Below are 26,449 nucleotides of genomic sequence, written 5' to 3'. Positions count from 1 at the left end.
CTCAGCAGACAAAAGTTCTTTCAGCCACCGTTATTCACTCCTTGACTAACAAGGCCACACCTCCCCCTCTTTTACCGACTTGTCTGTTCTTGATGAAAGATCTAAATCCTGGAACCTGCAACATCCATTCCTCACCCTGCACTATCCATGTCTCCGAAATGACCACAACATCGAAATCCCAGGTACCTAGCCATGCTGCAAGCTCATCTACCTTATTTCGGATACTTCTAGTGTTGAAGTAGACACACTTCAAACCAGTTTGCTGTCTGCCAGCACATTCCTGTGACCCTGAAATCCTGTCCCTGTCTTCCCTACTCTCATCCTCCTGTGCACTGCAACTACACCTCTGGTTCCCATCCTCCTGCTGAGCTAGTTTAAACTGAATAGCACCAGCAAATTTCCCGCCCAGGATATTGGTTGCCATTGTGGTGAGTTGCCTCCTTGAACTGCTGCACTCTACATACTGTAGATTAACCCACAATGCCCTTAGAGATGGAATTCCAGATGTTGACCCAGCAATAGTGATGGAATGATGATATATTTCCAAATTAGGATGGTGAGTGGCTTGGAGGGAACTTGCAGGTGATGGTGTTCCTATGTACCTGTTGCCTTTGACCTTCTAGATGGAAGTTATCATGGATTTGGAAGATGCAGTCTAAGGATCTTTGGTGAATTTCTGCAACTTGTGGATAGTAGATACTGCTGCTGCTGAGCATCAGCAGTGGAGAGAGTGGATATCTGTGGATGTGGTGCCAATCAAGCAGGCTGCCATTTGCTGAATGGTGCTAAGCTTCTGAGTGTTGTTGGAGCTGCACCCATCCAGGCAAGTGGAGAGTATTCCAATAAATGAATTAAAACAAAATCAAGGCATGAATTAAACTTTAGTCAGACAAGCATAAAGTATTTTATCAAACTCCAGATTTGTACATTGCAGATGATGAACATGCACAGGAGAGTCAGCAGGTGAGCTCCTCACCACAGAATTCCTAGCCTTTGGTTAGCTCTTGCAGCTATATTGGTCTAACTAAATTTCTGCTCAATTGTAACCCTCTGTCACTCCAGCTGTTGATAGGCAGTTTTCAAGATGACAATGCTATTGATCATCAAAGGAGTGAAAGTTAAATTTTCTCTCATTAAGACAGCCATTGCCCAGCAGCTCTATAGCATAAATGTTCGTTGCCCCATAAGGCCAAGCCTGGATTTGTCCATATCCTGCTGCGTATGGACAGAGACTGGTTCAGTATCTGAGAAGTTTTGAATATTGTTGAACATTGTGTAGTCATCAGCAAACATTCCCACTTCAGATGGTGCACAATATATTGATCCTGGCAGAACCAGACTAATAACCCCTGTACTCTGCATTTCAATGGCTGAACCTGACGTGTTTCGAGTGATGACATCGAATTCATTTGGTTCTATCCAGAAGAATGTAACACAAGACACCGCTACAGTGTTTGATTGAGAGATGAGCCATGTTTGGTGGTTTAATGTAGCCTTTATGCAATGAGTTTGTGTTCTTGTAATTTCCATACAATATTGCTCACAACACTTAGCCTTGATGTGCTAATGCTATTGCAGAATGCAGTTGTTAATTTAAGCACATCAATGGTTTTGATCAATGCAATTGATTATGGAAATTGACATACAATTAAACATATTATTTTTTAGTGGCCAAATATGATGTAAAGTGGAAACAACAATGCACAAATGGCCAGGTTTACTGATGACTTTTGGAAGACAATCGTCACTGTGTGAGTGAAGATAAAATATTCTTGACTGACGAAAGGGTATACTGTAAATAAGCAACAGATCCAGTTTTCAAAGCATCAATGTTGTGCATGATAAAGAACACATTCTTCTTTAAAGGAAAATGTCAATTATATGTTTATTTTTAAAAATGAATCTTAAGGCCACAGATAATTTAAATGAACTTCAAGAATATTGTTTTATTTAAAATCATTTTGCAATCCTTTGTGTTTCAAGTTTTGGATTTTGACTTAAATGTTCTCTTGGTTACAGCGATACTCCCTTTCATAGTCTGAGCATCTTCCAAATTCTGCTCAGCATGGTTTTAACATCACAACACAGTACAGAAAACAGCACTGCAGCTGCTAGCTAAGTCTGCCTCAAGTCTAAGTCTTCTCAAAATCTGGTTATGTAAGCCCTCATATTTGCCTGCAATGCCTACCATTCCCTGATGACAAATATAACATTGCTATGTTATCTCTAACTTGGAAGGAATTTTCTAAAAGCTCAACTCCTCTTTAGTCATCTGGACATGTCCTGAGTGACAGAATCCTCACTGAAATTTAGTTCATGTGACTTAATAGTTACACTTTCGTTTTTAGTTTATTCCGAGATGTAAATCTTATCTTTTTTTTTTAAATTGTGTGTATATGAGTGTAAATACTTCTGGTGTGAATTTATCAGAGTTTGCTGAATGTAACTAAGTTGAGGTCACCAGAAAAATCATTTGAAAGCATATTGCAAGATGCTTGAAAATTAACCACTTTACTTATGAACAGAAGGTGAGGAGAGAAATAATAGTTAATTCTCCTTCTCTCTCCTGTCAGTAACACATTTTAGTTCCCAGCACCATGACTACCAGTCTTTCATAAGTGGAATTTCTCCACCTGTTTCAAAGTACTCTTTTGCTATCTTTTGACAGCACACTCATACTTGGTGAGACAAGTTAGACATAGATAGCCAACCTAACTTATTTCACAGACGGCAAGTCAACAGAAAGTATGATTCACTGTATGCTGCATTTCTCTTTGAAAATATGGAGAAAAATAACAAAGCATATGCCCCATTTTCACAGAGTTACTGGTTTTCTTATGATTGCAGCTGGCGGTAATACCAGACAAGTTAGATCTGACAACAAACCTGATTTGATGGATCAGAGTTTAATTTCTGATGTTATCATGGTGCTTAGTCACTGAAACAATTTCACACAATTTCATTATGCAAACGAAGAAGGAAAGCGAACAAAGCCAGGTACAGAGGAACCTCGATTATCCAGCTTACAGAAAACTGAAATTGTCTATTGAAAGGAAAAGGGGGTAAGCCACTTCATATACATTGAAAGAGCAAATCCTCAACCAATGAATGAAAGCCTGAGAATCTTTCTAAAGCCTCTCAGGTCTTAGCAACCAGGTCTTTGGCACAATGATTGACTCTGCTGTAAATCAGTGTATGGTAAAACAGTTGTGAGCAATTGTGATAGGGGACTCTCAAGTGAGACAAGAGAGAAAGTTGAAGGTGGTACACAAGTTAAAGAGAGCAAGTTCAATAGGCAAGGCAGGCAAGAGGGCAACAGAAAATGAAGAAAGACTGATGAATTAAAATGCATTTATTTAATTGCAAGAGGCCTGACAGGTAACACAGATGAACTCAGGAATGTGGGATTGAGATGTCATAATTATTCAAAAACAATGGCTGAGGGATGGACAGGACTGGCAGCTGAATGTTCTGGGGTACCTATAGATGCTATTGGAAGGATAGAAGGGGAGGCAAAAGGAAAGGGGGCATTGTTTTCATTTAGGGAAAACATCACTACAGTGCTTAGAGAGGATATTCCTGGGTAATCGTCCAGTGAAGTTATACGGGTGGAACTGATAAATAAGAAGTGCTGATCACGTTGATGGAATTGTACTGTGAGCCCCTAGTAGTCAAGAGGAAATTGAGGAGCAGATTTGTAGGGAGATCGCACATAGCTCGAGGAATTACAGGTCTGTAATAGTCAGGGATTTTAATTTTTGAAGCATAGATTGGGACTGTTGTAATGTTAAGGGCTTGGATGGGGAGGAATTTGTTAGAAGTATTCAAGAAAATGTTCTCAATCAATATGTAGATGGCCTACTAGAGAAAGGGAAATTTTGGCCTCCTCTTGGGAAATAAGGCAGGGCAAATGACTGAGGTGTTAGTGGGACAGCACTTTGGGACCAGTGACCATAATTCTATTAGTTTTAAAATAGTTATTGAAAAGGATAGGCCTGGTCCACAAGTTCAAATTCTAAATTGGGGCAAGGCTAATTTTAATGGTAATAGACAGGAACATCCAAAAATTGATTTGGGGGACAATTTTCACAGGTAAAGGGATGGCTGGCAAGTGAGAGGCTTTCAAAGCAAGGTAGCAAGAGGTCAGGGACAGCATGTTCCTATTAGTGTGAAGGGCAAGGCTGGTAGGAGTAGAGAACACTGGATGATGAGAGATATTGAGGGTCCCGCACGGTAAATTGGTTAGCAAGGTTAGACCACATGGAATACAGGAAGAGCTAGTCATTTGGATGCAACATTGGCTCAAAGGTAGAAGACAGAGGGTGGTGGTGGAGAGTTGCTTTTGGGACTGGAGGTCTGTGACCAGCAGTGTGCCTCAAGGATTGGTGCTGGATCCACTGCTTTTTGCAATGTGCATATAGAGGGTATGGTTAGTAAATTTTCAAATGTCACCAAAAATAGTTTGGAATACTGTATTCAATTGTTGTCTCCCATCTAAGGGAAAGGTGTTGTGAAACTTGAAATGGTTCAGAAAATATTTACAAAGATGCTACTAGACTGAAGGGTTTGAGTTGTAAGGAGAAGCTGGATAGGCTGGGACATTTTTCTCTGGGGCATAGAAGGCTGTTTTATAAACCTTGTAAAATCATGGAGCATAAATAAAGTGAATCACCAAGGCCTTTTCCCCAGAGTAGGGGAATCTGAAACTAGAGGAAATAAGTTTAAGGTGAGGGGGGAAAGATTGATAAGAGGCAAATGTTTCACAGAGTGGTGTGATATAAGGAACTGGCTGCCAGAGGAAGCTGGAGAGGTGAATACAATCACAACATTCAAAAGAAATTTGGACATTACATGGATAGGAAAGACTTCGAGGGATATGACCCCCATTGGTAGCAAATGGTTCTGGTTCAGTTTAGGAAACGTGGTATGTCTCTATGACTGTACACCAGTAAGTCGTGACATTCTATTCAAACTGCTCTGGCTTGGAAGCTGCAGGAAACTAGAAATCAATGATGACTGATTAACCTAAACTGAACTGGAAATGTTGGTTCTGCTGTCTTCTGAACTGACCGTTGGGTTCTTCTGAACTAAAAAGTTTGAACATTTTGTTTTGATGTTTAAGACAATGTTTTGACAATGGAGAGATAGTAGCGCAGTGGTAATTTCACTGGAGTAGTCATCCAGAATGCTAGGCTAATACTTTGGGGGCGTGTGTTCAAATTCCATCATAAAGGGATTTCAAGCTAGCCTAATGCAGTTATGTTGATTTGCTGTAAATATTCATCGGTTCCCTAATGCCCTTCAGGGAAGGAAACCTGCATTCCTTACCTGATCTGGCCTCCATGTCACTCCAGACCCAGATCAATGTCACTGTCTCTGAACTGCCTTCTGAGCAATAGGAATTGGCAGTAAATGCTAATTACACCCACATCCCCTAAATGAATAAAAATAATTACCTTAATATGTTTATCCAACATACGCTCAGCAAACATTTTATTGATTAACATGAGGGGATACATCTTCAAATCACCTATTCTCTGAAACTCTTTTAGAATATTCATGTGTTTCAATAAGATCAGTTCTCATTCTTCTAAATGTCAATGAGTATTGGCTGTATTTCCTCCTATCTTTCCACAATACAGGTCGTTCTAGTATAACGTGTTTTGTCAAAGCGAATTGGCTATAAAGCGATTAATGAATTTTGGGCACTGGATAATGAAAACTTTCTACTGAATGGGTACAGCGATTTTCTAAAGCGATCTTGCACAGCACAATTTTCCATAGCATAAGGTCGCAAAGGAACGCAACTATCGTATTATACCAGAATGCACTGCAGATAACTGCTTCATCCTAACCAGCCTGTTTAACTTTCTCTGAATAGTTTTGAAATCTTTCCTTAAGTACAAAGACCAAAACTGGTCTGGTCAAGTTTGGTCTCAATACTTGTAACAAGTTATAACAAGACTTGTCTACATTGATATTCCAACCCCATTCCAAAAAAACTAACGTTTCATTAGCCTTCCTAATTACTTTCAGTACCTGCATTCTTACTATTTGTGATTTGTGTAAAAGGACACCAGATCTCTCTGTACCGCAGAAGTTTGGAGTCTCTCTCGCTTTAAATAATATTAACTTTTTCTATTCCTCCTGTCATAATGTAAAACTAGAAGAATGTGGGGACTGTAGATGCTGAAGATCAGAGTTGACAGTGTGGTGCTGGAAAAGCACAGTTGGCCAGGAGCATCCGAGGAGCAGGAGAATTGATGTTTCAGGCATACACCTGATGAAGGGCTTGTGCCTGAAACGTTGATTCTCCTGCTCCTCGGATGCTGCCTGTCATAGTGTACAGCTAGGCTACACAATGTACTCACATTAATTTTTTCCTTTTCTAAAATTATTTCTTGCTGTTTTCTAAACTTTTCCTGGTCTCTGGCCAGCCAATTTCTCAATCGATGTTGTAAATGTTTTCTTTAAATTTGAAAGCAATCTAATTTCCTGAGTTAGCCAAGTATACTGCACCTTTCTGATAGAGTCTGCTCAGTGGAATTTAAATGCAGTATTTATATGGCTTGTTCAGTTAGATTTCTGGTTCATATTGACCACCAAGACATTGATGGAGGGGATTTCCATGATAGTAATTGTTCAGCTGTCCCTGGGAATTGCTTAGACTTTCTCTAATGGGTGTATCCATTGCTTGGCACTTGTGTGGCAATTTTTATTGCAAGCCTAGACATTGTCCAAGCTCGCTACATAGAGGCACAGATCTCTTCAATGTCTGAGGAGTTACAAATGGAATTCAACATTGCAATACTGAGCAAAAAACCCTATTTCTGACCTAACGATGGACTGAAAGTCATTGATAAAGCAGCTGAAGATGTTTGAGCTCAGGACACTGCTCTGAGAAATCCCTGGAGTAATGTTCTAGGTGCTGAGACTATTGTACAACTTCAATTGTCTTTCTTTCAGCTGACCATGAATCAAGCCACCAGAGAGTTTTCCCCTTGATCCCCACTGATTTCAGTTTTACTTGTACGATATTATAGATTAGGACAGGTGTGGGGATTGATTTTATCCTGAAAGGTTTTAGAGAACCTGTTCAGTTTTATTGGAACTTAATAATTTACATTTTTTAACATCATACTTAAAGGAACATGCTAAGTTTCCAACTAATTATAACTCTTAGTGTTTATGAATGATCTATCAGTAATGCTAGAACATTGAGCAGAATTTTCAAGGATTAAATCTGGTAGAGATATCTAGTGGTTCAAACATACTACTGTGCCAAATTCTGATTTTGCTTTATTCACTCATGGGATATTGGTGTCACTAACTGGGTCAGTATTTATTGCCTATCTCTGGTTGCCCTGGAGATAGTGGGAGCTGAGCGACCTTCTTGAAATGCTGAGGTCCATGTACTCTAGGTAGACCCACAATGCTATTAGGGAAGGGAATTCCAGGCTTTTAACCTTATGACTCTGAAGGAAGGTATTATATTTCTAAGTCAGGATGGAGAGTATTCTCATATAACTGCTGCCATTGTCCTTCAAGTTGGAAAAGGTCATAGGTTTGGAAGGTGCTGTCCATTCATAAGTCTGATAACAACAAGGAAGAAACTTGTTGACCTGTGTGTGAGACAGCTCACCCAATTTTGGCACTAGCTTCCAGATGTATGTAAGGAGGATTTTGCAGCTTGACAGGTTTTGGCACTGTCATTTCTGGTTCCTAGTTCATACCTGGTGATCTGTCTAGTTTCATTTTTTTTCTGTCATTGTAGTGTTTAGTATAGCTAAATGGCTTGCTACGCCATTTCAGAGCGCAGTTAGGAATCAACTGCATTGCTGCAGGTCTCAAGTCACATATAGGCTGCACCAGGAAGGATTCAGATTTCCTTCTCTAAAGGACATCAGTGATCCAGAGTTTTCTGACAATCAACAACGGCTTCATGGTCATCATTAAACTTTTATTTCCAGGTTTTTTATTGAATTCAAATTCCACCCATCACCATAGCAGGATTTGAACCCAGGTGCTCAGAACATGATCTGGGTCTCTGGATCAGCAGTCTGGCAACAATGCCATTGCACCATTGCATTCTCAAAGGGAAACTGAAAAGGGACTTCTGTTATTTGTCTTAATGTTTCTGCTGAGCTATTTCCTATATTTCAGTGATAGGAAAAATTGGCCCAATTGAATTTATTTCGCCAAATAGCTGAATGTAGTAAAGTGCAATTGTTTAGTCACTAAAGAAACTGACAAAATGATCTACAGTGACAAAATGTGCTGGGTTAATGTCAATTTTCATAGGGACAAAATGTACAAAATTCAGAGAGCTATAATGATTTTCAAACTTTGTGGTGCTAATCAATAACTTGCATTGTTAAGTTTAATAAAAGGGATGGGCACATTTTGTACTTTGAACTCTCTTCACTTGAATGGGTTTTGTTATCAAGTGAGCTCGAAACTGAAGTAAAGCACATTACATCAAGATCCATTAGTCAGATGATATGGTTTAAGTGTTGCAGTTTTAGGTTTTCATAGAATTCATTCCCTTTGAATGATTTTGTAATTGTTTCAACTATTATTCATTGTCTACAGGTCCCAAAAGCAATATTTTTTATGTAATATTCCCTTCTATAATGCTGTGAGCTGAAGGGCTAGTTGTCTTTACTCAGCGTGATCGATAGACTGAATTAAATGTAACTCAATGCTGCAGTATCCCACTACCTTAGGCGTGCTAGTGTTATATTTAGATCAGATTTCAAAGGCTAAACAATACAGTTATGATGTTTAAATAAAAGCATGCATTATGTGAATATTAATACTTTAATATAACTATATACATCTGGAGGAAAATTCACTCTGGGTCAACCACCCCATTGCCATCAGTAAATATTCCTTTAGAAAGAAATACAATAACCTTCTCTACTTCAGAAGCTTGACTCAGTCGATCCTGTGGTCAAAGATCAGGCCCAGGATATAGAAAGAAAGTGATATTTTCCTGGGCAAACGACATTGAGGCAGATGAAAAGCAAGGAGTAATTTTCCTGACAGCTCGTTGACTCACACCTTGTTTGATTATTAGTCAACTTTTCCTGAGGCATTGCATACTGAAATCTTTCAAGAGTTGGTGGATTTAAAGAATATTACCACCCCAAAGCTCCTCTAATTCTGAGACACGATCAGTTTTACTCAGACGTTCGAGAACCAGGGGAATCCGTGGTGGGATTTTTGGCATGTTTAAGACATTTGGCAGAGGAATGTGACTTTGGTTTATCTTGTACTGAGATGCTAAGAGATCGCTTTGTATGTGAGATTAATGATGTAAATGTGCAAAAGCTCCTACCAGCTGAAGCCCAACTGGACTTCAGACAGGCACTACAACTGGCTTTGTCATTGGTAAATGCAGCGTGTGGAGTGTATGAGTTGCAGGGTATTCCAATGGAAGTGGAGTTCCAATTACATAGCCTCACTCAAAACATATCCTGAACAGAGGGACTCTACATCAGACTAAAGTAAAACCCCAAAACAAAGCCAAGCCTTGGCCAAATGGTTAATATTTCCTTCAGGATTTGGGCCGGCAAGCCATTGTAGTTGCTGCCTGTATGCGGACACGAGACAGCGAAAGAGTCCCACTTTACCTAAATTGTGTAAGAGAACCCATTGGCTGGCTGGAGAGTCCACCTACTAGCAATTCCAAATCAGAACGCCTGGTGAAATGATCACCAGGTTCTAATGGAGGTTAATACCAGTGCAGCCGTTTCAGAACCAGTCTTCACAAACCTTGCTCTGGACTCCCATGTTTACGTTTGTGCAAGACCTTGGCTAGACTGAGAACCTATACTGAGGAACCTTTACAGTTTAAGGATATAACTTCGGTTTCACTTAATTATTAAAAAAAAACAGCCGGTTCAGTTCCCTTTGATTGTAGTAAAAGGCTCAGGCCTAAGCTTGATGGGTTGAAATTGGTTGAGAGAGATTCACCTTGATTGGTTGAACATTTCTCAATTGGAAAATGGCTGCCTGGCTGAAGGTCTAGAGACTATCAAAGGAGCCAAGGCCACCATTGCATATTGACCAGGAAGCAATTCCATGATTCTGCAAGGCCTGCCCAGTTCCGTTTGCCTCACAGGGAAAGGTAGAAGCAGAAATCGGAAGACTGGAAAGTGATGGAATTGTCAACCAGTCCAGATTGTGGAGCCCGAGGGCTTGGTTCGCCTTTGTGTAATTTTAAACAAACAGCAAAGCACTTCTTGCAGCTGGATAAATAACCATTCCCTTGCATAGAGCATTTATATGCAAAATTGGCAGGGGGGCTGTCCTTCATGAAACCCGACATGACCCAAGTATACTGTAATTGCAATTAGATGAGAATTCCCAAAGTATGCTACAATTAATACCCATTGGGGTTTGTATCTATATGTGAGACTGCCACTTGGGGTATCATCAGCCTGTGCAACTTTCCAGCAGACAATGGCGAACATTTTACAAAGTCTACCCAGGGCGCCATTTATCTAGATAACTTGCTCACAACAAGGAAGACCAATAAGGAGCACTTAGAGAATTTAAACAGCTCTCCCAGGTGGGCATATGCTTTAGAATATCATATAAACAGGAGTGTCAGAAGTTCTCTGAGGGAGCTGGATCAGTATCAATGACTGTCCTACGTGTAACTAAAGGGTGACTTGGGTGACTGAATATCAGCGTCTGTGGACTTATTTCATTTTTCTTTTCAACATCAATGAGGCAGAGCACCACAATTTTGAACAAGATGCTTAATCTGACTTCAGAGCTGAAAATGTGTTGCTGGAAAAGTGCAGCAGGTCAGGCAGCATCCAGGGAACAGGAGAATCGACATTTTGGGCATAAGCCCTTCTTCAGGAATGGCTTCACTCAACTCTAAGCCTCCCCTTTCTCTTAACTGCTTATTACCTGCCTCCAACTCTATAACAATATACTGTTCCAATAAAATACATTAAAATTACATCAACTTAATTTCAAAACCATACAGTGGCTGTCATCTTTGTTGTCTTTCTTTTTCTGGCTGAAGATTACCCCTGCTCATCTTCTTTCTTTTTACTGTGAAGATATTTCATATGGAAAAGTACCTTGACAGAGTGTTTCACTGTCTTGTGTGTCTCTCTCTCTCTCTCTCTCTCTCAACAGCAGTTGCTCTGTATGATTTTCAGATGCCTGCCTTTTTATATCCCCAGCATTGGATTGTCTCACTGGTTTGATGTTGGCAAAATAATAAATTCAAACTTAATTGGGTTTTAGAATCCAGGAGTATAATTTTAAATTAATTGTTGTCAAAACAGCAACCTCGGGTATCCATTTCACAGACAAATGTTGCATATTTTCAATTTTCCAGGTCACTCTGAGACTGCTCGTGCAAAGGTACAGTACACACCTTCAACTTCATAACACTATATTCTTCTTTATCTTCTGGAGCCCAAGGTAGATAAGGCCAGAAGAATGCTGAGCTTATTTCCTGTAGATCTACTACAGCAATTAGGGAACATATGGTGACATAAAGGAAAAAGATAACAAACAGAAACTGAAGGAAATGAAATAAATCTTTCATGAATTTTAATAATGATGACAGGAGACTTTGAAGAAAGATTTTTCTCCCGTTACTTCCTGTGTCACTTGCTTTTATGCAGTCACACACCAGCTAAGATTCTATTATTTTCTGAAAATGCCATGATGGATATCGCAAGCAAAGCCAATACCTAATGCGCATTCCTAATTACATTCAAGAATGTAATGGTGGGCCATCTTCTTGAACAACCACAGACCATGCAGTGAAAGTATTTTTTGCTAAGTTGGGAATTCCAGGATTCCTGAAGGAATAATGCTCAAATGAGTTGGAGATGCCAGTGTTGGACTGGGGTGTACAAAGTTAAAAATCACACAACACCAAGTTATAGTCCAAAAGGGTTTAATTAGAAGCACACAGGTAGTTGTGGAGGATACAATTGTAAGGCACAGAATTTATAGCAAAAGTTTACAGTGTGATGTAACTGAAATTATCTTGATTGCATGTTGAGTCTTTCATCTATTTGAATACCATGATAGTTTCACTTCTTTCATGTGTAAATGACAAAACGTTTTTTAAAAGTTGCATTCTCAGGTTAACTGTAACAATTGATGTTAGCTAGACAATATGTCGAAGGTGTTAGCCCCCTGTTTGACTATAACCTGGTGTGTGATTTTTAACTTTGCTCAAATGAGGATAGTTTGTGGGTTGGAGGTGGCTTTGTTTTGATATATCTGCAACCTGTTTCCTTCTAGGTGGGAGAGGCCACAAGTTTGGAAGGTCAACAAACTCTGAGGTTACTTGCTGCAGTAGATGTTGTAAATGGCTACAGATTGTTGTCACTGATGATAGAAGGAGTCAATGTTCCTTAAAAGAAAGGTGTGGACTCCTGGTGAATAATGCAAAAGCTCACACAATAAGATTTTATGTTGTAAGGTTTTTACGAACAGACAAAACCTAAAACCAGTTCTGAGAAAGGATCACAGGACCCAAAACATTAACTCTGATTTCTCTTCACAGATGTTGCAAACCTGCTGAGCTTCTCCAGCAATTTGTTTTTGGACCTATAATCAAAATTGACTAAACATTAATTAATTGTCAAAAAATACACTAGCTACAAAAAAAATTCTGCTCTTACTTCCTAACATGACTGTGTTCTGTACCAGACCAAAAATATATCAAGGAGATAGCCTAGACCCTAACTTTTATCTTATTTAGAAGCAACTGTAAGGTGCTATGTTCCAGACATAATTCAATTCATCACATGACTTGCCTTTAAGCAAAACATACTATATTACTACCATCAGTTAAAATACAGACAGAAGAATTTGGTATAACATTAACTCTACTGGAAAACATAACAGAATAATTATTTAACTACTAAAATCAATGCTTCCAATATAGTAACATCCCATAAACACACCCTTAGCAAAGGCCGCGTCAGTGAAACAGATTGTCCCACATGTGATTCTGGCAGCAGAAAGAAAACACAGGCTTTTAGCTGTAACAGAGAGAGAAATGTAGCAGCTTCCATGACCTGCTTCAAATCCCCAACAACTGCTGAAAGCTAAACTAAAACCTGGTTCTGTGGAAGTCTGACTCCACCCATTCATGCTGCTTCTATTGTTCAGACTTTAAAAAAAGCCGAAGGCCTCACAAGTTGTTTACTTTATTGGCTTGGAGGAGACAGATCGGTGCCTATGTCTCAAAACCCCTCTTTAAAAAAAAATCCCAGGACAAAACCCACATCTTATGACCATTGTATTGTCACAACAGAAAATCCCATGTGTGTTTATGCATTACTTCTTACACTCTGCTGAACTATGTGAGTCAGTCCCAAGTTAAGTCCACAATAGACTCGCTTCTCCACGTTTTGCTGATTTGTATTTTTGATATTTGTCAAATCTCCTCATTTCCTTCAGTTTTCTGAGAATTGCTGAACCAAATTCAATCAGCAAGACACACTCTAACAAGTCCCATCTCTTTGATCAGAGAATGAGCTCCCACCAACATACTTTCTGGTAGCTAACAGTTAATAATCCTTTCATCCTTCCTTTGTTTCTGGTACTCCCTCTCTCACTCTCTTTTTCATAGTCTCGGGTTTCTGAGTCAGTAAGTGTGGCAGCAGCAGGACAAGCTGCTTTTGCCTTTATATCTATTTGATGGAAATTTGCATCTTGCTTTCAATGAGGCTTTTCCAGGACGCTGTTCCCATGGCAACCAGGTCACATGGGTTTGTTGCCAGGAAGAACTAGTATGTGGTTTCCCTCTTCACTACTCCATTTAATCTTGAATTAAAAGTTTAAAACATAGCTATCATTAAAAAAAAATTTGTAGCAATCCTTAAATTTTTGGATAGGATACTAATCGAATGCATTGCTTTGTCCTGAATGTTATTGAGTTTCTTGGGCATTGGTAATCAGACAAGTAGAGAGTATTTCATCCTGACTCATGCCACACACATGTTTTAGAGACTTTATGGAGTCGAGAGGTGGCTTCCTTGATGTAGAATATCCAGCCTCTGCAATTACAAGAGCTACTCCAACTGCTGGTTAATGGCAATTTTCAGGGTTCTTATGGTAAGTCATTTAGCAATGATGAAACCATTGAATACCTTGGAGGTCATGGCGAGACTCTCTTGTTCAAGAGGGTCTTGCTTTGCACTTGTAAAACATATGTTATTTGCCATCTACCATTCAAAACTGTCAAATATACAAATGGCTGACAATTCTATAGAAGAGCAGAGCTTTTGTAATTTGATTCCTTGAGAATTAGTTTTATTAAATCAGGATGCCTGTCAATCACCCCTTATATTGTTGTGGTTCTGTTCGCCGAGCTGGGAATTTGTGTTAAAGACATTTCGTCCCCTGTCTAGGTGACATCTTCAGTGCTTGGGGGCCTCCTGTGAAGCACTTTTGTGGTCTTTCCTCCGGCATTTGTAGTGGTTTGAATCTGCTGCTTCCGGTAGTCAGTTCCAGCTGTCCGCTGCAGTGGCCGGTATATTGGGTCCAGGTCGATGTGCTTGTTGATTGAATCTGTGGATGAGTGCCATGCCTCTAGGAATTCCCTGGCTGTTCTGTTTGGCTTGTCCTGTAATAGTAGTGTTGTCCCAGTCAAACACATGTTGCTTGTCATCTGCGTGTGTGGCTACTAAGGACAGCTGGTCGTGTCGTTTCATGGCTAGTTGGTGTTCATAGATACGGATCGTTAGCTGTCTTCCTGTTTGTCCTATGTAGTGTTTTGTGCAGTCCTTGCATGGGATTTTGTACACTACATTGGTTTTGCTCATGCTGGATATCGGGTCCTTTGTCCTGGTAAGTTGTTGTCTGAGAGTGGCTGTTGGTTTGTGTGCTGTTATGAGTCCTAGTGGTCGCAGTAATCTGGCTGTCAGTTCAGAAATGTTCTTGATGTATGGTAGTGTGGCTAGTCCTTTAGGTTGCGGCATGTCCTCAATTCCGTTGTCTTTCCCTTAGGCATCTGTTGATGAAATTGTGGGGGTATCTGTTTTTGGCGAATACATTGTAGAGGTGTTGTTCTTCCTCTTTTTGCAGTTCTGGTGTACTGCAGCATGTTGTGGCCCCTTTGAACAGTGTCTTGATGCAACTTCTTTTGTGTATGTTCAATCAACAAGCACATCGACCTGGACCCAATATACTGGCCACTGCAGCGGACAGCTGGAACTGACAGATTCAAACCACTACAAATGCCGGAGGAAAGATCACAGAAGCGCCTCACCGGAGGCTCCCAAGCACAGAGGATGTTACCTAGTCAGGGGACGAAACGTCTGCAACACACATTCCTAGCTCGGCGAACAGAACCACAACAATGAGCACCCGAGCTACAAATCTTCTCTCAAACCTTGAACCCCTTATTATTATTCCTATTATTTTACAGCATAAACATTATAAAATAAAGCTGAATACTAAAAGTTAAACTAATATATGAAATTATGAGTAATTAAACCAATATGAAGGTGTTACATTTGCCACTTTACTACAAATATTTGAGGTATATTTCGGGTCTTATGGATAAAATATTTGACTGATTTTTTTTCATTTTCAGGTAAAAATGCTTGCATTGCTTTAATAGACCCTTTTGGGGAAGAGAATGAGAGTGTACCTGAATCACAACGTCACTTACTGTGTAAGTCAGAGTTATTATATGTGAGTCACAGTAGCTCCTGTGCAAGTCCCAGCATTTTCTGTGTGAGTCTCAACATTTTCTGTTAGTTTTTCATGTGTGAGCCCCTGTTTTTCTTTTGTAAGTGTCAGCATTTTCTTTGTATATTTCAGTATCATTGATGTGAATCATAAACTGAAGAGATGTTTATTGGTAAAAGGATGGTGAATTTGTGGAAAAGATTACCAGCAGATGTGACAGAATAGGAACCATTTAGGAATGAAAGTAGTGAGGGGATAGCTATGGAAGGATAAGATATAGAAAGTAGGAGGTTTTGAGGTCAACAATTTGTGGCAATATATAAAATAAAGCTGAATACTAAAAGTTAAACTAATACATGAAATTATGAGTACATTAAACCAATATGAAGGTGTGTTAGCTTTGCCACTTTACTACAAATATTTGAGGTATATTTCGGGTCTTATGGATAAAATATTTGACTGATTTTTTTTCAGGTGTGGGAAAGGGAAATAGATGAAGACTGAAAGAAGTACAGATTTTTTGGGTCATGTGGGGAAATGGGGATAGAGACAGAACAAAAGATGAAGAAAGTTCAGGAAGAGTAATATTCAAACACCTTTTGTGTTTCAATATTACTCTGATGTACAGGGCACAATAAAATCTTGGTGGACAACAGGGTAGAGAGTGAATCAAGTAGACTACAGTTGTTCTTAATTGGTTAGAAAAAGGAAAGAGACACATGGAATTGTAAACTTTAAATTGTTCTTGATAGTCTATGAAGGGAATCATGCTGCTCTGGACACTGTAAATACAACCTGGGTTACTGTTAACCCTGGCTACCATCCCTACCATCATATCTTAGCTTTGAGCTAATTTTTTGTTTGCTGGCTTTGTTTCTGGCTCGTTTGGTATTGTACCAAACTCACAGCTGGTCTGTCAATGACCTGGTCATAAGGCCTGGCTCTTAAGATAGTTGGAGCCCTCTCTTCACAGAGTTGGCTAGCTGCCTGAGAGTTAAAATCTCCTCCTTTATGTCAACATTACCAACAAGCTCCTGCATCATGTTGATTTAATTTTAAACATTACCATAACCGGCTAACGTAGTTATATCCCTGGCAGCGTGGAAGGGAGCGGTGTGTTTACTAAAAAAGGCAGACTTTTAAATCCAAGCCAGACCATTCAGGAGGAAAGGCCTATTCTCTGTTCGTTTAGTAGGAGTTTGGAGCTGTGAGTTGAAACTTTATTGCTGGAACAGCACAGCAGGTCAGGCAGCATCCAGGGAACAGGAGATTCGACGTTTCGGGCACAGGCCCTTCTTCAGGAATGAAGAAGGGCCTGTGCCCGAAACGTCGAATCTCCTGTTCCCTGGATGCTGCCTGACGTGCTGTGCTGTTCCAGCAATAAAGTTTCAACTTTGATCTCCAGCATCTGCAGACCTCACTTTCTCCGTTTGGAGCTGTGACCCATAAAAGCAGTGGGTGGTAACTTTCTAAATAATTTTGTATCAGGAATTGATCATTGTTTGCTAGCCAAGGTATTCAGGATATGCAGCCAAGCTGTTGGATGGATATGGGGACACAGATTTACCATTATCTCATTGAAAGACTGCCTGAGTCATGTGACTGTCTCCTGTTTCTATTGATTCTATATTTACGCTGCTCATTAGGTCACGATCAAAGCAGCTGATTGTTATAATGTTAATTTCTTAACATGTCAAGAAACCTGGGAGACAAACTCTAATATATTAATCATCAGACAACTGTAATATTTCTCCCAAGCTACAATTATTGCTCATACACATCCATCTTACTCCAAGCAAATGTTGCCACATTTCTGTCTATGTATTTGATCAGCTCTTTAACCTTTAACAATTACTCACATTTGAAGATCAGACAGACGTCTAAGAGCTGTTATCGAACAATCTTTCCATCCAGGTTGGAATCAGAACAAATGCCCTGCAGGAGTACCTGTGTCCCAGGGATCCAGGGACACTCATAGACACTCAATTCATAGACACTCTTAAAGGTGTTTGAAGATACTGACTATACAAACAGTTTCGTAGCACAGTGATTGTTGAATATCTGGCTCCATGTTTCTCACTGTGATGAATGTAAAATCAACAGGTAAACAGAACAGGCCTCATTGCTGCAGTAACTAAAACCATTTAATGCCTGTTAAATTGGTTACCACATCACTTAAATTCAAATATTTACACACTTTAAGAGTGATGATTCCATCATATTGATACTGTTTGTTCTTGTGAAAAAAGACTAGACATTGAAATAACATTAAGTTGTCACTAAAAACACCAAATGGCATTGGTGTACAATTAAAATGAGTGCACAAAGGTGATATCACAGATGTGTGCAATCTATCATTGAGATTCAATAGTTAAATTTTATAAAAAGAATTGTTTTGCAATGGTTCCACATATCAATTTGTATGTAAACTTATTCTTTGATCTCAAATGATAAAACTTAGATGTTCCAAACTCAGGTACGAAATTATGAGACCCATTTGTGTCCAGAACATGATTGTTACTGACAATTACAATAATCATTTTCCAAATCAAAGGTAGAAAAGTCTGTTCCGTGCTACATGTCAGTTCAAGGACACTTTGTGGGGAATAATTTCCCTGGAACTTTTTTCTTTGAATCTGCTTCTTAAGGGGTAGCTAATGTTCTGTTTCCTAATTGCAATTCTTCAAGCCACTCAAGTATTCAGTTTTGAAAATGGTACCAGGTCAGAGTCACCTTCGTAAAAGGCTCCCTCCTGCTGGTTTTCTAATTCTTTTGAGTCTATCAATAAACAGCCATAAAAGCAAATTATGGAGAAGCTGCATTCCAGAATATTGACTCAGCTGATCTCAGGACTGTGTGACATGTAAAATTCTTCCTGCATTATCGTTGACAAAAGCAGTTTCTAAACTACAACTGAAAGCTTGATCGGAGAAAAGCTCAGCATTATTGCAATTAATTTTCTTACTTTTATGTTCTGGAATGTGATAATGAAACACAGATCAGTCTTGCACACCCCAGGGCTTCCATCTGGCTTGTTATCAATAGCACCTTATCCAGTAAGCTATTAATTTCAATTGGTTTTACAATGATGTCACTGATGGAATGTCTACTTAAAATGTTAAGTTACTCTTCCCCCTTTCTTAAACTTGTAAATCCACTTTTTCATTTCCAGCATTCTCTTTGTTTAGAATTATGAGGGCAGAAATTATGGTCAGTACTAATTTTGCTTAGCCTGTTTGAACCAAATTCTTTTTCTTTTTCTTTTAATACAAGCATTAGTCTGTTTACAGCAATTTAATCATGTCCAGGGCAAATGTTCTTAATTCTCCTCCATTGTCTGATCTCCATTAGCTAACATGCCCCAGAAGTACAGTTAAGAACAACAATTTGGCAAATTCAACTTCAGTTTGAATACGTTCCTATTTTCCTACAAGTTGAAACTCTGATAGTGTATTGCAAGTTACTGTCAAACTTCATAGAAATAGTTTAGCTCAGATTCAGGAAGCAACATTATATCTATATATGCAGATGAGTGTGCACATCTTTATTGGATAAGCATATATGCACAAAACCAAAATTCAGTTTTGATTTCTAGAGTAATACTTGCTTTATCATCGACTTGTTTTGAGCTGATTCTGTACTTTTCATTGAAAACTTGAAAGTATATTATATTTTCTCTTAAAAAATATTATTTGATATTCACAAGCCAATTGTAAGTCTCCAGGAACATGTCTAAGTGTGTTCTATGTAGATTCTGTCTTGATTTCACAAAACTTCAAAATTATCTGCCACATGTCTTTAAAGATATTTAATTCAATCACGCTGTTTAGTTACAATCCTCTTCTCTGCCTGGTTTGGGACAATCTCATGCCATCCTGAGTCATGTGATAAAGAAAGTCAGCCAATGTCGTGATCACCAGACATGACCACAATGTGATCAATGAGCTGCAGGTTAATACAACACTTGTTGGCTTCTTTTAAGCTAAAAATGTGTTGCTGGAAAAGCGCAGCAGGTCAGGCAGCATCCAAGGAACAGGAGAATCGATGTTTCTGGCATAAGCCCTTCTTCAGCCCCTCTTTTAAGCTGTAATGGTTCAAGTCAAAGTCAGGCTTCCTTGCAAATAGGTTAAAGGTTATTTTGTTACAAGTTGTTACTGAACGTTCTTTAGGGATAAAGAGATTAAATTATTGACAAGAAATTATAGACACCCACATTAAAACAATCAGAGATACGAAGAAAGAATATAAGAAGGGGCCTGTTGTTTTCAGATCTTTGTTGGTGAAGCAAAGAGGTCAATATTGAAATCTGACCCAGCAGCTGTGTTGGTTTCTATAGTTGAATCTTTGGTGTTTTCCTGTACAGGCAGGTCCCTCAGAATTTGGGAGGGAGAGAAGGTTTCTCATTCCTCAGCCTTTCTGTGCTTTCAGCATGATTTTCCTTCAACAGAGCAGTATTTGGTTTCTGTTTACCTTTTTCCCTTGGTCGCACCTCCCCTCTGGGTGCAGTTTGTCAAAGTAACCTTCTAGGATGCCTGTCCCCGAAGATAGCTGTAAGTTTATAGTTTCATCTCGAAAACATGTCTGTTCCAAACTGATGCAACAACTTGCTGACTAATTTGGATGATTAAAACATTTTTGAGCTAAACCAAAACATTATCTTTTAGCTGTGGTAACCAGCTTTTCAAATGTTGTAGCTAAGACATCAAATGGCTAGCACTTGGATGTCTGTTGAGGCAGTATACACTGTTATTCACCTCAGAAGGATCCATTGCACAGCCCAGGGTTATTGCATTCTAAAAGTCTCCCTGTTCTGATTTCAGACTAGAGCATAGTTCAGTCGGATTTGAAACCGCCCACTGTAGCAAACGTGACCTCATATGATTGGGGAGACCTTTGAAAATTAATTTCCAGATTTTTTAAAACTTAAATGATTTTTAAAGCAAATATGTTCCTTCCCAAGAGTTCTTTGAGAAACCTATAATATTAGATGACAAGTTGGAACACCCAGGAAATAAGGCACAGTACATAATTCAAATGTATCTCAGACAGAGAGTGCTGGAGTCCATCAGTAAAATTTGTGTCTTCATTATTTTGTCAGATTTATAAACTGTATTTATAGTTCCACTTTTGGTGAGATGTTTGGTACCTTGTCTCTTGTCTGAAGTTTACTGAGTTTTTAAAATATTTCTGAACTGAGCCACTAACTGGCAGCTTACAATCATGTTTCTCTTTTCAGTTATGCAGAAAGTGTTTGTCATTTTGCTCCCTCTAAGTCTGGTTCTCCTGGTGCTTGGAGGTATCTGTGGGCTGGTCAGCTCTTTGGCACATGGTCTGTACATGCTGCTGTTCACTGGTTCATACTTTCTACTTGGAGGTAAGTGTGATTGATGTCCCTGTTCCAGACAAGAGAAAGAAAAATTCTCTACTTGCATAGTTTTGAGGCTCATTCATTTTCTTTAGGTAACACAAGTGATTGCATAGTGATTCAAAAATTGCTAATATTTAATTGAAAATACTCCATTTCAGGTACAGGAGTGTAATATTTCCCTTTAGCGACAGTAGAAGCTGAAAGTATCCAATATAGTTCAGCAACATGTTCTGTTCCTCCCCATCTTCTGATGGATTCTAATGAACCCAATTAGCAGCCAGGATTGCAGAGCTATACTTGCCTGAGTTCTACAGTCTGAAGTAAGTAGAACCAAAACAGATCAAGAGATCCAAAACTTTGACTTATACTTCAGAATAAGTGACATTTAAAAGCAATGATATCCAAGAGGTTCCAACAATTACATTTTCTATGACATTTCCTCAATGACCAATGCTGACACTTTGCAATATCTGGCACCTCTTTCCGTGTACAGTGCTTAAGATTATTTGAGCTAGTTCCCTGTCACCAATCATCATTTGTCTTCGCTTTGTCTTAGGCCTATCTAATGATTAATGGTAGATAATACACCACCATTGAATATCTACAGAAGAGGCACTGTTTTTAGAAAACAAGAAGGTCTATTGCAACCCATGACCTCATGACCAGGAGCAGGGACTGAAACCATCGGCCCAGGAGCTGCTTCTCCCCAAGGCTCCCAGATTTTCCCCACCCCTGACCCAAACACAGTGGCCCCTGGAGACCCTGTTATTTGATCATGATGCATCCTCCAAACTGCAGGAACCACCACAAAAATGGTCCTGCTTAGGGTTGGTAGCAACTGAACCAAATTCTGGATTAGGGGAGATGGAAGAGCACAGCAGTTCAGGCAGCATCCGAGGAGCAGTAAAATCGACGTTTCGGGCAAAAGCCCTTCATCAGGAATAAAGGCAGAGAGCCTGAAGCGTGGAGAGATAAGTGTGGAGCCCTCCTCTAGCTCATCTCTCCACGCTTCAGGCTCTCTGCCTTTATTCCTGATGAAGGGCTTTTGCCTAAATCGTCGATTTTACTGCTCCTCGGATGCTGCCTGAACTGCTGTGCACTTTCAGCGCCACTAATCCAGAATCTGGTTTCCAGCATCTGCAGTCATTGTTTGTACCTAGCAACTGAACCAAGCTCATGCAAGTGAAGGAAGATGAAAAGCTGGGTTACTGAGGTAATCAGCCAGTTATACTATCCAACATTTAATATAGAAATAGAAACAGAAAATAATTATTTCCATTACTTAAATTAAAACTGTCACAAAATTCATAATTTTCAGCTCCTGATTTGAATTTTGATGAAGCATTATACACAGTTCCTGATAAATATCTTTTATCATTTATTTATACACAACATATTATTTCTTAGCTTACAATAACATCTGTAGAGTCAGAATAGACATGTACAGCAGTTGAATTATGGAATTGCAACCAGTCCCTGCAACGCAACATTATATCACATTTAAATTTGAGTAATTACATTTTGTCATAAGAGGTTTAACAGAAATGACATACAAGCACAAGGATGTAGGAAGAAAGGATATTGTTTTATTAATCTAAATTCCGCTACAGGCAGAAAGTTTAATATTTTTTCCCAGCACAAAATCAATTCTCTCCTCATTTCTACTCAAACTAGAATTGCTTCAGTACTTTTAAAATACCCAGATGTTTTTTACTTCACCGTGTGATAGGAATTATAAGGAATTATTTAGTTTGTGGCTTCTTTAGCTCAGTTGTAAAGACTGAGGAGGTGTTGGATCCCTGCTCTGTATTGATTTAGTCAGCCTAAGCCAGGTAGTCATATTGTATTCAGTAGCAAGATTTCTGGAAGAAAATCAGCTGGAGTTCCAGCCCATAACTACTGTTTATAGATTGTTATTACGAAGTAAGCACGTGGACATCAGATTGGAGCAATTTGTGGGTAGTACGTTGGCTCCAATAATCAAGCAATCTGCTGATGCTCCCTGTCAAAAGTCACATGTGAATAATGAGCCAGTCCCTACTAAGTGAAAGTTGCTGATGCACAAATCATCGCCTTCGAGAACAGCTGAGAAAAAGGGAAAAAAGCATGAAGGCCAAATAATTCTCTCCAGGGTTATAAATCCCAATGCAAAATAAAATGTTTCTTCCTCCATTTGAATGACCTTTTCTTTCCTCTATTGACCTGTCTCAATTGCATAAATGTCAGTGATCAAAGCTAACGCTGTTATATGTGAATATAAGGACGGAGAGTGAGAGGTGGCAATGTTTAGTTCCACTTCAGTTGAGATCAAATGCTGCAAGTGGAGCTCAAAGGTATTCAAAGCGGATATCACCATTGCTACTTTAATCTCATGCCCTACTAATAATTAATGTGCGAGCTGTTATGATCTCCATAGCATCTGATCATTTTTATTAGAAATTTGAACTTTAACAACTGAAAGGATTACACATCAAAATTTCAAGTTTTAAAATGTTTTCTGTAACAGATTAATTAAAAATACTATTCACTAGACACTATTTTCTTTTCATAGGCAACTTATACTTTAATATGCAGAAGAGAGATCACTATTTAATTTTTCACATGTCCACAAATCTCCCATTGCATTTATATGTTATATTGTTCCTTAAGTGGACATGTCATCCTCCTGGAGCCAGGCAAGAATTATTCTTTGCTCTAGGAGGCTTGTTTCCTTCCTGGTTTCCAACTGGGTAATGGGAGAAGTTCTCTGGTCTTTCTCTGGTCCTAAAACAATGTGGGTACAAAATAAAGTTTTACCCAATTCTTGATTTGTCCTATTGTAGTCTTTCTGTATGATATGAAATGAAAGCATCCACCAACCAGGCATCTTTAAGAAATAACAATATTATTGATTTATTATCAAACAAAACTTTATTGAATAGTGATGCTAAACTGGTCAAAATGTTTAGTTTGGAACATGAAAATATAAACACCAACATCATTTAAAAACACACACACACTGACACCTACCTTCCTGCAGCCAAAGCTCATAAAGCTGCAGTTAGACCACAACTGAAGTACTGTCTGCAATTCTGGTCATCACGTTATAGGGAAGTTGTGATTGCATTAAAGACGGTACAGAGGAGATTTACCAGGATGCTACTTGGATGAGAGGGACTCAACTATGAGGAAGGATTGGATAGGCTAGGGTGTTTTCCTTGGAGCAGTGAAAGTAGAGAGGGGACCCGGTAAAGGGACATTTATAGGATGGCTAGGACGGCACATTTTCCAATAATTGAGAGGTCAATAACTAGGGAGCATAGACTTAATTTAAGAAGTAGATGTCTGTGAAGGTGTTGAAGAGAAAGTTTCTAACCCAGATAATGGTGGAAGTTTAGAACTCACTGCCTAAAATGGTGGCTCAGTCAGAAATTCTTGGAACAGTTAAGCAATATTTGGATGTTCACTTGTGTTGTATCACCTTCCAAGGCTATAGGCCAAGAGTAGTATTGTCAGATCTTTATTATCCAGTGCAACCATAATGGGCTAAATAGCCTCCTTCTGTGTTGAAATTCTGTTTGGGGGAAAAAAGAAAATCTTAATATTTGAAAGCGAGAAAAGCTAAGGTATAGAATCCATTGTTCTCAGTGGATTATAAAAATTAAAATACTGCCTGTCTGAACAGTGAAATTAAAGCAGTCTTGGAACAGCAAATATGTTTTTCCCACTGGTTGGGACATAAGAATCTTTGAGAAGCATAAGCAGTGTCTTTAAATGTCATCGGCATTAATCAATTTAACAAGGTATTTGCATTGGCATGCATTTGTAATTTGACAACCTACAAAATTATTTCTGTACTTTAACTAACAATTGCTGCTCTAGATTGTAATAACAGAAAAGTTTACTAGTCCTCATTCTGTAGACTTCAGTCAGAGGCTATGATGGATTATCATGCAGTTTACATGTGGACTGTTAGCCCAACTCAGTCCCATCTTGTTCAGGGTTAGAATGTCAATCGTGGATGAAACCAGTACTCACTTGATGAAGGATTGCACACAAATCTGAATGTCTGTTAGCACTGGCACTACTCATTACTTGACTGCAGCTGGTCAGAGGTTCTCCATGGGTATGTTTGTATTATTTTATTTTGGTACAAATAAACCGTGTATCCTGTTCCTTCCCAACAGCTTTACCAGTGTCATGTGTGTATTTCACAAATACACCCAGATACATGCACACACACACACGTTCAGTTGTCAATGTATTACTTTGGCATCACTCACAACCTCAGAATATCACAAAGCACGTCACAACAAAATAGGTATTTCCGATATCCAGTCACAATTACAATCTTAGAAACTCAGAGCTAGTTAATGGACAGCAAGATCCTACAGTAGACAGTCAGGAGGCTGTGAAAACACAGCAAGGCAGGCAGCATCAGGGGGCTGGGAGAACACAGCAAGGCAGGCAGCATCAGGAGGCTGGGAGAACACAGCAAGGTAAAAACAATGACTGCAGATGCTGGAAACTAGATTCTGGATTAATGGTGCTGGAAGAGCACAGCAGTTCAGGCAGCATCCAAGGAGCTTCGAAATCGATGTTTCGGGCTGGGAGAACACAGCCAGCCAGGCAGCATCAGGAGGCTGGGAGAACACAGCCAGCCAGGCAGCATCAGGAGGCTGGGAGAAAACAGCAAGGCAGGCAGCATCAGGATGTGCAGAGGTCAATGTTTCGGGTGTAACTCTTCTTCAGGACTGAGGGTGGGTGTACAGGAGCTGCATATAAAGGTGAGGGGGCAGGGTGGTGAAGTGGGGATATGTGAAGACAGGTAGAGAGTATGGCCTGGTTGGTCAATGGGAGGAATGAATCCTGTTGGTGGCAGGGAGCAGTGGAAGGGAGGTGGAGGGGCTGGGGAAGGAGTCAGGGGATGGGAAGGGAGGTTATTTGAAATTGGTGAATTCAATGTTGAATCCTTTGGGCTGTAGGCTGCCCATGCAGAAGATAAGGTGTTGTTCCTCCAATTTGCGGTGTGGTTCATTGTGGCAATGAAGGAATCCAAGGTTGGACATGTCAGAAAGGGAGTGCAAGCAGTAATGAGATAAATGGTGAGATGAGTAATTAGTCAGGACACTTGCAAGAATAGCCATGACCTTCTTTCCCTTCCACCTGAGGGGATGATGGAACCGTGCTTACTTGAAATTTGGCAACTCTGATGGTGCTGCACTGGAGACAAGATTGTGTCTCTGGTGAGGCTATAAATTACATCCTTCTGTCTCATGAGGCAAAGGGCCCATTCTTGTTGCAAGGGAGACCTCTTCACAAGCTGGGTAGAGTGAGTAGAGACTGAGTAGAAAGGGTGCTTTGATTGGTGTGAGCGTTCATAGGAATGAATACAAAGTTGCTTGAAAA

The 26,449-nt window shown here is 39.5% G+C and overlaps 1 protein-coding gene across 1 annotated transcript in view; it reads left to right on the top strand.

Annotated features, from left to right (window-relative positions):
* Positions 1-26,449, top strand: part of tmem235b (transmembrane protein 235b) — a 50,335-nt gene that overhangs the window by 9,765 nt on the left and 14,121 nt on the right. The window contains exons 2-3 of the mRNA XM_043714930.1: positions 15,596-15,676; positions 20,930-21,067. Of these exons, the coding sequence (XP_043570865.1) occupies positions 15,596-15,676; positions 20,930-21,067 (219 nt within the window). The remainder of the gene's footprint in view (positions 1-15,595; positions 15,677-20,929; positions 21,068-26,449) is intronic.

The sequence above is a fragment of the Chiloscyllium plagiosum genome, chromosome 24 (genome assembly GCF_004010195.1).
Source record: "Chiloscyllium plagiosum isolate BGI_BamShark_2017 chromosome 24, ASM401019v2, whole genome shotgun sequence".
NCBI classification, from domain to species: domain Eukaryota; kingdom Metazoa; phylum Chordata; class Chondrichthyes; order Orectolobiformes; family Hemiscylliidae; genus Chiloscyllium; species Chiloscyllium plagiosum.
The sequence above is the reverse complement of the archived record's forward strand: the minus strand, read 5'-3'. Positions and strand labels throughout refer to the sequence as shown.